Genomic DNA, 13,330 nt, shown 5'->3' with positions numbered 1-13,330 from the left:
CAAATCGATCAGTGGCAACCTTACATACCTTAGCAAACCGCAGAAAAAAAAAAAGTGTGAGAACAGGAGTAGGAGGAGGGGGGGCCAAACACAATACACAAAAAGAGCTAAGTAAGTTGGAAGCTCCCATGGTACCACTGCCAGCCAAATCTACCATTTCCGATCGATGAAAACTTAAAGACTTAAACAAGACCCTAAAATGGAAGAGTATCCAATATTTAACAAATGACGTACACATGAAACCATATTTTCTATTGAACAAAAACACAATACAGAAATATAAGGCTATAGCCTCCCTAGGAGTATCAGAACCATTTGTCCAGACCATATACGTCATGTCACTTATGCAGTTTTTTGGCAAGGAGAGAAACATAAATCCCAGTACACTCAAAATAATTTCCATCATAGTTTTACCTTCGACAGTTAAATTACAAAGGTGTAAAGCTAAGGCTAAATCATAAAGACTATGGAAACACTATTGCCCTCCTTCCTTAAAACAGCTGCCAAATTCAGCCCATGTCATTTCCCATGACAAAAATCAGAACATTTGGAAATCACAATCACCCTTCCATATGAGGTTTAAGCTTCCAAAATCAGACGTTGCATTTCTCACATAAAAAAGGGGCTTCACAGAATTACATCTCATAACTCTGACGATTCATTGTTTTACTCATAGTGCATCGACATGGTCTACTTATGTCATGAAGAGGTCCTTGGCCTTAAGCGGGTACATCTCCAAAGTACGAAGCTAGACAAAGAGAACAACTTATTTAGCTTTGGATCATACTAATGATATCTGCCACACTTCTCAAAAGCTCATAAAATATGCATGATAATTGATCCACTGCAGCGGTCAGATAACTGGTTTATCTACTCTTGAGTCTAACATTCAGTTACAAATCCGTCTCCAGGTGTTTTAACTGTGACATGAATTGTGGAATTCCACCATCCAACAGGCAAACAACTTGAGCCAATAATGTTAAGACAACAAAAAAGAAAGATAAGAACAGCCAAGAGGAGTGCACATACATGGCGATTGGTATAGAAAAGCTACCTAAATATTCTGCAGTCTTGTATAAATAATCTCCTCGATCTCTTTAACATGCAAAATCTATACTCTGAAGCATGGAAGTGTCAAAATAATAAAGTGGATGGCCTTCTTCATATATGAACTGAAACTGAAAATATGATAAAACTCTATTGTTGTCTTATTTCTGCTTGGATCACTGCCTCAGTAATAATCTCCTCATAGCACAATTTTATCCTTTCCTCAACAATTTTTTAATCTCAAAACATACCACACTGCTTTCTTTTCGGTGTAGAGTTTAAAAGAGCACATAAGTATATCAAAATACAAATAGGGAATTTCATTTGACTGAAACTGTGCGCTTTTTGTTTTAGCAATATATTAAAGCATACACCTAGAACTCTAAGAGAAGAGGCCCATGGATTCAGAAGTAATCTCACCAGGAAATGAAAAATACATTAGGCCTCTAGGGATCAACGTCACCTCCATTTCCTCATACCAGATACTCATTCAATATCTGAAAGAAAAGGAAAAAAGAAAGTTTCAGTGGGAATGAATACCCTATAATTGCTAGGCTACACCATGTGTACTGCAGCAGAGGAAAAGAACATCCAAATTAGGTTTTCATATTAGTTTCTAGTAAAGGAAGGCTAAAACTTCTCATTGTGTATTTCCCTAAACTTTTTGACTGCAAATGTTTCTAATAAGGTTGGATTTGCATCAACGGGGAATATCTGAGCAACTGAATCTATGCCTTGTTATTTGCGGCTTATCTCCTTCAACTCATAAGCTGCACATTTTTAAATCTGGGCTATACTTCTAAGGCTGATGCAAAGCTCATTAAATAGTAATCAGTTAAAAAGCAATATATATATGGGTCAATAGATCATATAATCTCTTGAGCACTAACAATAACAATTGCAAGTAAAACTTGTATTTTTTTACCTAGATCTGAAGGGGGCTGCAAACAAATTCCTATACTTCCATAGCACATCATACAATACCACGTAAAGCATAAATCATGTATGAGATATGCGGAGGACCGAGGAGGGTGGTCGTGGGTGCTGCTACTCTGCGACCTTGCCGTCGAATTGGGGAGCAGGGCAAGGGAAGGAGGTGATGAGGGTGACCTTCGGGTGTGTGCATCCCAGCCTCTGGGTTTGCTGCAAGTCATCACAATTGAAGAAGCTATCAATCACAGTTCAGTAACCTGACACCTCGGCATTATTATACATGAATTAATCCACACAAAAACAAAGACTTGCTGCCAGAACTCGTCCGTATAAACATGGCCGTGTGAGTCTAGTGGCTAATCATCCTGCAATTACGTTCAAAATGCCGCCTTCCTTACCATCAACAACAATATGCATCATCAAAAGAAAAGGATACGAAATACAAGATGAACTCTTCATACCGCTTTGCCATTGGGGGGCCTTCGCCGCAACTGCCGGTGGGGAGGAGGAAGACAGGCCACCAACAATAAGTAGGACAGCAGCAGCAAGGGTTTGTGGAGGAGAAGGACACCGGCGTCACGGACAAGGACTGTCTGGAGGCAGCAGCGCGTCGAGGAGGTGTTGTCGAGCACGGATGCAGAGGAGCTGGACCTCGCCGGCGGCGAAGAGGTGATACCTGATGCTGGCAGCACAAGAGAGGATCGATGGCGGCCGAACAGGAAGAGGAGGGGGCAGGAGCGCGGGATTTGGCGGATAGTGTTTCACCGTGTGGAGAAAAGATGAACGCGGCTGTGAATGTGGGGCTATATAGGCTGGCTGGCAAAAGACGGGAATGCCCCTTCAGCAGGACGAAATTACACATGGTGCCACCGTTGTGATCCTAGACCTCCAATAACACGATCCTATGGCCACCAATGAGAAGGCATCGCATGCCCCCTATTCCCCCATGAATTCAAGAATTGAGATCAACATTGTTTGCATCGACATTGCATGCACCCGTATTTCCATTCGCAGGCCCAAAGTCATCTTTCTCCTTATTCCAGAGGTGGTGCTACCATCAGGTTGAGCGACAAACTCATTTCTAGGCTACCACATCTAGGTTGGAACCACCATAAAATCGCCAAACTGAAACTACATTGGGATCATGAACTCCATCCCCACACTGTTCTATAACATGGCCAATTGTATGGTAATTTCCGCAAAAACGCGACGTCTTCTCGTATAGCACATGGAACATTTTGGGGTGGTTTACCTTGCTCAACATTTTCAAAGAACCCTCCAGTTTGGTCTTGATGCGCACCTCAACAAACTTTCATTCTCAACGCCATTTAGCCCAAGCTCCACATCTAAAACTTCTATCTTGGACGTCATTGCTTTAGCCACCGGTCTGTTGCACAGCAAGTCCGGTAGACCCATGATCCGAGCCCAAAAACGTATGGAGTTAAAGGCGACAGATCCCATTATACTCCTCAGTTACCACAGCATGGTGCCTAAAGAGCCAAGGACCCCATGCACGGTTGTGTTTCAATCCCCAAAACAATTAAACTCTGTCGTAAAAGTGTAATCGCCAAGTGGTAATTTGACACCCTTCTATACGCCACTGGTACGTTTCTTAGCTAGATGTCAAAAATGCCTTTCTCAATGCCATCCAGTGTAGCAAATCCACGTGTAGACACTGGATCTTCCCACAACCGTCCACCATCATGGGTGACGCACAGGCATAGGGTGGCGAATGATGAATTACTCCTCCCGGTGCCCTCTTCCTATCTTCCTCGCTTCCCCTATCGTCGTCCCCTCACCCCTCGGCTCTGGGTACAAGGCCTGACAGCGGTAGCAGTCCGTTCCCAATAGCATTTTCTCACCTTCCCCCACACCTCCCGTGTACTATCCATTGCCTGCCAGTCCGGCTGGGCATCCTTTGCCTGGCTACGAGTTGCTCTGTGCGCTGCCTTGTTCCTACATCATGTGCTCCCATGCAGGTTGTCACCATAGCCACAAGCTCAAGCAGCACCACTGGTGGAGCAAGAGCATAGGCAGTCGGCACCGTCTCCGTCTTACGCGAGGACGCAGACGCCCGGGAGCACGACGCTACCTGTCGCCAAGGCCAGGGACGCCTAGCAAGGGAACGTGGAATGCGGACTCAAGTACGTGGCACGCAACCCGCAAACAGGAGAAGAACACCAAGCCAGATCAGCGGGCAACAGCGAGTGCGCGAGAGGTATGGAGAAATGATGAAAACACTGTCAGGAGCGGCACGCCCACACCATCCTCTGCCTTCTCTTCACTTGAACTTGCAAAGAGAAACCCTGAGCTGAGTTGCTCATCCCAATTTTGCTCGACACCAAGGGAGGTTCTTTGACCGACGCGGGGTTACCTACAATCAATAACCTTTTGTGAGGTGGCTTCGTACCAAAATCCCTTAAATTAACATTGTTCGCATTGACATTGCATACACCCATATTTCCGTTCACAGGGTCAAAATCATCGTTCTCCTTACACATCAGGTTGGGTCATTCCCTCTACGACTACCTTGGCCTCTACTAGCCAGCCACCTCTTCCACAGATGGTGCTACCACGAGGTTGAGCAATGGACTTCTTTGGATCATGAACCCGCATTATTCTGTAACATGGCCAATCGTACCGCAATTTGTGCAAAAACACACCTTCTCGTATAGCACATGGAACATTTGGGGCGGTTTACCTCGCTCAACATTCCCTAAGAACCTCAAAGTGGGATTCTCCGATTTGATCTTAACGCACACTCGAACAAACTTTATACTCAACACGATTTAGCCCAAGCTCCAAATCTAACACTTCTATCTTGGAAGCCATTGCTCTAGCCACGAGTCTGTTCGCAGCAAGTCCGGTAGACCCATGATCCGAGCCCAAACACGTATGGAGTGAAGGGCGATTGATCCCATTATACTCCTCAGTTACCATAACATGGTGCCTAATTAGCCAAGGACCCCCATGCATGGTTGTGTTTCAAACCCCAACAGTTAAACTCTGACGTAGAAGTGTAATCGTCAAGTGGCATGACTTGGACATCCTTTGCACTGCTTCAAGTCGGTATCTCAAGCCGGTAGTGTTGCTTGTGGTCTGGACCATCTAGAAGGAACGCAATGCTCAGGTCTTCAACTATCGACAATCTATAGAGACAACGGCTCAATGATGAAGCTCGGCTTTGGATTGCGGTTGGAGCCGCACATTTGGCACATATCTAGTGTATCGTTAATAGTCTACGTACTGATCGTCGTCAGCTCCACGGTATGGACATCCACGTGGCATGCCCCCTCTATTTCAACGCCCCCAAGAGTGCTCAACACTTGTTCACCGGCTGGTCTTTCTCAACGGTAATCTAGAAATTATTACTCGCCTCTTCAACATCTGTGTTGCCTCGAGGGGGGCAGCGTTTCCCTTCCCAACTGGTGGATTGGTTGTCAGGCGGCCATTTCGCTGTCGGCGCACTGCGGACTCGAGTCGGCAGTGTTGCTCGCATTCTAGACCATTTGGAAGGAACACAGCGCTCGAGTGTTCAGAATGAGTAATACATTATTCGTGCATCCTTGTATTTTCCCCTTTATACAAGGGGTTTTCTGCATATTGTACCACACATGTACATGTATAGCCTATGGCCACATGGGAATACAAGTTGCATATTCCTAAAATGGTATTAGAACCTAGGTTTTCTTGGTCTTACACATAACTCGTGCTCCTCTCTGAATTGATCTCGATCTAAGTTTCCAATCATTTCTTTTCAGGCTAGTATGCTCACGTGCAACCCCACCTCCCCAACTCACGCCGGTGTTTTTTTCTCGACGATTGTCGCCGTCCCTCCGCTGCCTCCAGATCGAGGTTGTCTCTCCTTCGTCGTCCAGGCCCTTCCCGCCCCTGTGAATTCCCACATGCCATTGCTCCCATCATGCACTTCCGAGCTCGGTACCTCCGCCTCCATCACACTCGCCCTTGTGGCCACCTGCGTCGCGCTTACAATGGCAGGCTACCTCTCCGGTATCTTTAGGAGGTCGTGCCTTGTTGCCATGTAAGGTCAACACCTCACCGCCATCTCCAGAAGGTTGGCGCCTCATTGCCATCTTCGGGAGGCTGACATCCCACTGCTCCAGAATGTCGTGCCTCATCGCTGTCTCCAGCTGGTTGGCCCCCAACCACAATCTCCGGACGTCCGCTGCTGCAGGCGACGGTCTCGTCTCCCACTTTTGCTACACGCGGTACCTCAATGCCGGACATCACCATCAGACCTCAGACCTGGCAGCCCGTCCCGCCGACTAGCTTCTCTAGGGACCATGCCCCTACCGCGCATGCCCTCTACGCTGCTCTTCCATGCTCTGTTGCTCTCTTCTTTCGTAAGACGTAGCTAGTTCTGTAGACAAAAGAGTAGAAAAACAAAAAAAATAGGTATTGTGACTTCATTGGACATAGTTTCTCTTTTTGTTCAATGATATTCCGTACATTAACCCCATCTCGCACATGTGTCGTCCGTCGATGCTTAGGTGCCCCTCCACCTATGACATTGCTCCCCCCGGTGCCTTTTTGGGTTGTGGTCGTGGCTCCATAGTAACGCCTCTCGCGACCTCGGCAGACGATGACGATCGCTCAACACAAACTACACTCAAAGCTTTCATCGGTAGTGTTGGTGCACATCACTCCACCGACTACGTCGCACACATGTGCCTTCCCTTCATGCTTGGTGCTTGTGTTCCTACGACCTCATCTCCTCCACCGACTTCTACAACTAGCATTGGTCATGCAACACCGCCTCCTCTAGCGGCTTACATGGGTGGTGGTGGCCACTCCTCTTCAGGTGATTCTACATCGACCACTTCAGCCGTGTCCTTCACCGCACAGGAGATTGCATGACTTCGACACATACTGCTTTTAGCTTTTCATCGCCTGGTGCTTCTTCATCGCCCTCTTCAGTTGAGGTCCTGACTATGTTGGAGATTACAAGACTTAAATGTCTACTAGGTGCTTCTTTTGACCATTAACAATTTTGCAGGGTTTTGCTAATGATTCTTTTTGTACAGAGACTACCTTTTACAATCAGGTACATTTCCATGGATTCTTGGTACTGAAGCATCTTTTCATATGACTCATGATTCTTCAAGTTTGTCCTCCATTCAAACCTCTAGATTATCATGTTCATGTTCTTACTGCTGATGGTACTTACCTCCTGGTCAATTGTCGAGGCACTCTTAGCACTTTGTCTTGTCATGTTCCTTCTTCTCATGCTCCTTGACTTGCCATCTACCACATTTCAGGTGGTTAGATTGTTGACTCTTGTTGTAGAGTCATTCTTGACTTTGACAACTGTTTTAGGATCGTCACACAGGTGCTCTACTTGGTGTTGGCCCTTGTGATTCCCAACTCCCAAGGCCTCCGAGAGCTTGACTGGCTTCACCTTCCCTCTACCACAACCAACGCAAGTCACTTCGCCTTTGTTACCTCGACAATTGACTCTTTGTGGCATCATCGTCCTCGTTACTTGTGTGGCTCTTGTCTTTCATCCTTAGTTTCAACGTGGCCTTCTTGGATCTATCTCTGGCGGTGTCTTTAGACTGTCAGGTTTGTCAGTTTGGTAAACAGGTTCGGTTACTTTATCCTCGTAGCGAGATGGTGTCTCAACATCCTTTGGATCTTGTTCGCTCTGGTCTTTGCCTCAAAAGGAGGCTATCGCTAATATATTATCTTTATAGATGATTTCTGTCAGCACACATGGATATATTTTATGTCTTCTTGTAGTGAGGTCTTATCTATCGGTAAAAAGTTTGCCGACATGGTTCATACCGAGTTTTCAACTCCTATCTGTGTCTTCCATGTCGACTCTGCTCGTGAGTATATTTCTCATTTGCTACGCATATTCCTTGTTGAGCAGGGCACACTTGCTCAATTCTCTTGTCCTTGTGCTCATGCTCAGAATGATGGTGTTTGATGAGCACAAGCATCATCACCTTCTTCAGGCGGCTCATGCGTTGACAATCGTCGCCTCTCTTCCGGCTCACTTTTGGGTTGAGGTTGTTTCTACTTCCACCTATCTCATCAACAATCGGCCTTCCTCTGCTCTGTAGGGTGACAATTCTCTCGAGAGTCTTTTGTTTGCTACTTTCTTCTTGCCCCCATGAACACACCAAACTGACTGTTCAGTCTGTTGAATGTGTCTTCTTAGATTACAGTGATGAGCACAAGGGCTACCAGTTTTGGGATCTGTCGTTGGATGCACATTTCTCGAGATGTGACTTTTGATGAGTCTCATCCTTTCTATCCACGTCCATCCTCCCATTGAGGATATTTCTTTCTCATTTTCTCGATATATCACTCATGTATTGTCATCGTCAACCCATCCCACCATGCCTTCCCATATTACTGTTGTCGACCATGTCGTCATCACCTGCGACTTCGCTACCTGAAGCTACCTCACCTCACACGTTCCCTGAGGCTTTTTCAGTGATACCCCCTCGTCCTCTTCTTTCCCACATTGGTCGTCCACGTGTTGTGGATTCTTCTGATGTGCCATCTCCCTCGACTACCATGCCTCCTTCTGTTCGCAAGGCACCGCCTCCAGCTCAACCTACTATGGTGCTCGGCCGCTTCCGCCTATGGACCGCTATGGTTATTTTGATGCCGCTCTTCTCGAGACGACTACTTATTGTGACGCTATCAAAAATGCCTTTCTTAATAGAATGAAGCGATATACATACTAAATGGGTAAGCAAGACATACTGGGACAAGCAAACTTGCAGCATCCACGGCGTCCTTACCGACCCTCCATGTTGTATGAACAACTGTAGTGATATAAAATGAGTGTCAAAAGAGAGCAGGAGTAGGAAGGCATCCTAGAACAAGACCAGCAGGAGTAGGAAGGCATCCTAGAACAAGACCAGCATGAGTTGAGGAAGGCAAGCAGGGAACAAATTAAGTGGTGATACTACATCCCAAAACAAACAAGACTGCTCCATGTGTCAAGGGAAACTACATACATATGTGTATATATATTCAGATGTGCTGCCTGGTTGTTGAGCGTGAAGAAGTGTTTCAGACTTTTGAGTGGGATGGGAATTAACATGAACATGAGCTATATATATTCTGTAAGTTGCTACTCAAAGATATATTTATTCAGCAAGTTTCTATCAAGCAGCCTAGTAGCAGCATGATAATCACAAGGCAGAGAAACGAACAAACAAACAGTAGCATCATCGTTGTGCAAGGGTGGACTGTAGCAGCCTAACCAGACATAGCCTTGGCAGGATGGCCACGACGAGCTGAGAGCAAGCACTGGAGGCAAGGAGAGGGGTTCATCGTGGTTGTTTCTGTAGCTGCTGCCGCCGTCGCATGGAAGCAACACTGAGGTGCCTGGCACGATGAACCCCATGTCGTCTGCATCGGTGATGCTGTTGTACCGAATTGAATCCTGCTGCACAAGAAGGACAAAAGAATTAACAAGATAATCTTGAGGCCAAATCGAAAAACAAAACAAGAAATCATGGACTTGAGCTTGGAGAAAACATGGGATGACCTAGTTGAGGTAGGTACAGCAACAACAATGACCTAGTTGAGGTAAGAAATAAGCATTCTATGCAAATAGGAGGCTGCAAGCCACCTTGACAATAACCAACTTGTTTGTCAATACGCTCGTACACAGCTAGGAATGAGTGATTTTCTTTCTTCACATAGAAGGGTAACGATCGGTCAGTGCGCAGAACATCAATCAAAAACTGAAACTTGTACGAGAAGAATTCCTTAGCAGAGATAAGAAAATCAGCTCATGTTCATATAAGAACTAAAATCATGTACATCAACATGATCTGCTAATGTGCAAAACACATTTGCAACACACATACACTTGGTAATTTTCTGCTCACATGAGCACAACACACACACATGGGCTAGAGATGAACACAGACCACCTACATCAGCAGAGAATTGCTAATAATCATGTTATATGCCTATATGATTAGAGCAATGGCAACTGGCTTAATGGCTCAGTTAGACATCCTAAACCCAGCAAAGCAACATAACCACCCAGACTAGAGCAGTAGGAGCAGTAGCAACCAGAGGACAAATGGCTCACTTATGAGACAATTCACATGAAACCCAGCCCATCACAGGAACCATAGCATCCATCGACCCACAGCGCCTTGTTAACCAAATTGTGACCATCTATCAGAGTCCAAACCCTAGCGTGGTGGCTATTCCCTTCGGTAGCATCGGCCACGTCTCTGTAAAAGGTAGCTTCTATTTTCCTTTTATTTTGCCGTTTTGTATTTCTCAGGGATGTAATCTTTGGTGGGGTCTTTTTCGGATCACATGATGTTAATGGAAGCAGGTCTTTTAATTTGCCAAAAAAAATTGAAGCAGTTTAAAGAACACGTATTGAGAGTGACGCATCAACTTCAATAATTGCATGAACGGAAGAAAACATTCAGTCTCAGTAATTAGTGCACTTGGCATGACTAATTGAAAAAATAAGTTAACCAAAACAGGTAGACGACTAATGGAATTGGCAGCGACAAATACCAGTTGTTCTCTTGTTCGTAGTAGCAAATGCATGCAGACTTAGCACCACTTCCCACAGCAAACTTATTTTCTGCAAACAGTAAAAAGGAATTTAAAGGGTGCAGAATATCCAGCTAGGTATGTTTCACTTATGGTTGGTTGCTAAATAGTTAATGTGCAACTATGTTCTACCATGGGAGCCAAGTGTTCATAACCAAGTAAGAACCATAAGTACAAAAAAAGAGGTTGCGTGAAATAAACAACGAAATAGATACTCCTAATGTGTTTGTAATAGAAGTATGAGGGCAGTCTATTGACAGAACCTTTTGGGCTCCACTTGGACACATAAAGCACGATTTAGCTTGAAAATAAGAAGCGTAGCTCCCCAATCTTGTCCTTCTTGTATCCAGACATATCTGCAGGTCAATAGAGGAAACAAATGTAATTATCTTCTTTGGACTAAAAAACACACTATTTACTTAACATTAGAAATTATGCCCAAACACTAACGAACTTATATCATGTGAAACCGTCACAGTTTTGTTGGAAAATCTACTCCAGTTTATTCCAGACACTACTTGATCATGCTACAAGATACAACGATAAAAACAAATAAGTTAATCTAACACATACTGACTAAAAACTGGCAAATGCATATATTTAATGGAGAAGGAAGAGACAGCTCCAGTGCAGATACAGCATGTAAGATGGAAAAAAAAAGGAAGGTTTACCTTTCAAAGAACACTTGTCAGCGAAAAACTTATAAATGTGTACTTCTGTGGTATTTGGACAAAAGGCAATCGCTGAAGGAGAGAAAAGGTTCCCAGTCAAGTTAACTAATTAGATGGCAAGGCGCATGCCTTTACAAAATTTGAAATGACAACACTTGTGCAATAGTATGAGATTTTGTCGTTACAAGTAGATTGTATGATGCCTTTTCCAATGAACAATTCAATGTACAGCATGTACACACAACACACAGCAGCTAGCTTCAGGAGCACATGAGGTCGGGCCATTGGTTTCAGAGAAAAGGTTCTCCCAATTCAAGGTAGCGAACATGAAAATCCAAATCACTTGGGAATTTGGGATTGATCCATCATCCGTGTCACATATGCTATCTCAATACAGTATCATGGATCGATCCGGTCCATTGGTTTCAGTCAGATTGGACGGGTGGTGTTATAATGGAGCTAGGGTTTCGGATCTCACCGTGGCTAGGCAGCGGAGCTCGACGGAATAGATGGTTACGGGGGCGGCGTCTTGGAATGTCGTCCGTCCGTGTCGTCCTTCCTGGGGAACTAGTCCACGAGGTGCTTCGTCTCTCACCGTTTGCCGAAGGAATTCGTCGCCGGAGTCACCGGGACGGGCGGGACAGCGCGGTCGGGTGGCTCGATTCGAGGGATCTTGTGGGGTTTCGGACGAGGGGAGCTTGGGATACTCATAGCCGGCTTCGTGTTGGCCAGGGGTAGGGTATAGGCGGCCCGCGGAGTTCGACCCGGGGCGGAGGCGGGAGGTGGAATCCGTCGCCAGGAAGGAGACGGAAGGTGGGGTCTGCACGTCATATCATATAGCTGCCGTCCGCTATTTGGCATCTCCAGCGAATTTACCCATTAGCCGTTGGATCGAAACACAGATCTTAAAGCAGTTCAATTGGTGACGTCAGAAAAATAAACACGTTCACTGGGAACGTCCCTATGGCGAACGTGTTTGTGTCACTCACATACAAACCGGTGCCCCCATTGCGATGTCCCTCATTTCCCACTGAGGGAGGTAGGGAGGGGGGAGCGTCCCGGCGACCCACGACGGCGTCCTCGCCGGTGACCTGTGATGGCGCCCACGCTGTCGGACACTGCGGATCTCACACGCTGCTAGGGGACTCCTCCTCGCGCGCATCTCGACGAGGTCGACGAGGCGTGGGAGGCTAATCTTGACTAATGATTGCCTTACCAACATTCCCATGTATTCCATGGGATTCTATCTCCTACAAGACAAAGTTGATGACAAAATTGATCGCGTGAGATCATGTTTTTTCTGGGAAAAAGATGATGGTAAACAAAAATACCACATGGTTAGTTGGCCCATGATTTGCTCCCCCAAGGAGGTGGAAGGGCATGGAGTGATCAACACAAAGATCATGAAGTGGTGCCTACTAGCCAAATGGGCATGGAAGATACTAATTAGACACTGAAGGTTATGAAGGTTATGGCTTACGATATTCAATAATAAATATAAAGCTACTCGGGTTTCTTTGACCGGAAGCTTGATGAATGAATCCCAATTCATAAAAGCGATAGGGAAAGTGTAGCACCTATTTCGGTTAGGGACTACTTTTGTAACAGCCTAGGACCAAGACCCCTTTGCCACAGACTTGTTTGTACTTATTTTATTATGTTGGATGTAATTGCATTGTGTTTTATTTTTATTTTATGCATGTTGCATTGTGTTTCTTTTAATTCCAACTTCATGTCATGATCACTTTCACCAAGCTCATGTTCAACTTCCACATTTACCAAACCCATGTTCAACTTGCATAAGTCCATGCAAAGCTTTATAAATCCCCAAGTGCCACTTTCAACTTTCTCAAACTTATTTTATTTAAATTTGAGTTCCAAATTTAATTGCTCCGTTAATGTGCAACTTTTGCCCATAAATCACATTTAATGTGTAGGTATACCATCTTAAATTTCAACCCTTTGGGCTTCATCCGAAGGGCTTTCTAAATTCAAATAGTTTGACTTTTTATTCAAACTTGTTTGAATTATCATATTCCCTGAATCAACACAAAGATCGCAAGTCTTTGTAGGGATTGGAAACCACATCTTGGGCATTACAAGTTGGT

General features: G+C 45.2%; 1 protein-coding gene across 8 annotated transcripts; it reads right to left on the bottom strand.

The window, feature by feature from the left end:
- Positions 1–231: 231 nt before the first annotated feature.
- On the bottom strand, positions 232–12,051 carry LOC109753883 (uncharacterized). 8 transcript variants are annotated; one of them, XR_012205434.1, is made up of 10 exons: positions 11,701–12,051; positions 10,815–10,907; positions 10,513–10,582; positions 9,225–9,406; positions 2,442–8,780; positions 2,289–2,345; positions 1,973–2,190; positions 1,468–1,544; positions 1,055–1,118; positions 232–748 (listed from the first exon to the last, which is right to left on the bottom strand). XR_012205434.1 is itself a non-coding variant. In XM_073510905.1 (8 exons), exons 4-7 carry the CDS (start codon positions 10,543–10,545, stop codon positions 1,534–1,536), a joined length of 447 nt encoding a protein of 148 aa, XP_073367006.1. In that variant the 5' UTR covers positions 10,546–10,582; positions 10,815–10,907; positions 11,223–11,294; positions 11,701–12,021; the 3' UTR covers positions 381–748; positions 1,468–1,533. The 8 variants fall into 8 exon arrangements, 2 of the variants coding, with proteins under 2 accessions (XP_073367006.1, XP_073367007.1); XR_012205432.1 differs by lacking the exons at positions 1,055–1,118; positions 2,289–2,345 and adding an exon at positions 11,223–11,294 and having other exon boundaries at positions 381–748; positions 8,719–8,780; positions 9,225–9,409; positions 11,701–12,019; XR_005773465.3 differs by lacking the exons at positions 1,055–1,118; positions 2,289–2,345 and adding an exon at positions 11,223–11,294 and having other exon boundaries at positions 381–748; positions 8,719–8,780; positions 11,701–12,019.
- Between the last annotated feature and the right edge of the window lie 1,279 nt (positions 12,052–13,330).

Source organism: Aegilops tauschii, chromosome 3, assembly GCF_002575655.3.
Source record: "Aegilops tauschii subsp. strangulata cultivar AL8/78 chromosome 3, Aet v6.0, whole genome shotgun sequence".
NCBI lineage: Eukaryota > Viridiplantae > Streptophyta > Magnoliopsida > Poales > Poaceae > Aegilops > Aegilops tauschii.
Note: the sequence above shows the minus strand (reverse complement) of the source record. Positions and strands in the feature narration are given on the sequence as shown.

What these genes read in the sequence shown, in the direction of transcription:
- LOC109753883 (XM_073510905.1), bottom strand. Translation starts at nt 10,545, where the DNA reads ATGCATTTGCTACTACGAACAAGAGAACAACTG. An exon ending in TACGAACAAGAGAACAACTG is followed by an intron (nt 9,410 to 10,512) that starts GTATTTGTCGCT and finishes CTTCTTGTGCAG; the next exon opens with CAGGATTCAATTCGGTACAA. An exon ending in TCCTGCCAAGGCTATGTCTG is followed by an intron (nt 2,191 to 9,224) that starts GTTAGGCTGCTA and finishes GATGACTTGCAG; the next exon opens with CAAACCCAGAGGCTGGGATG.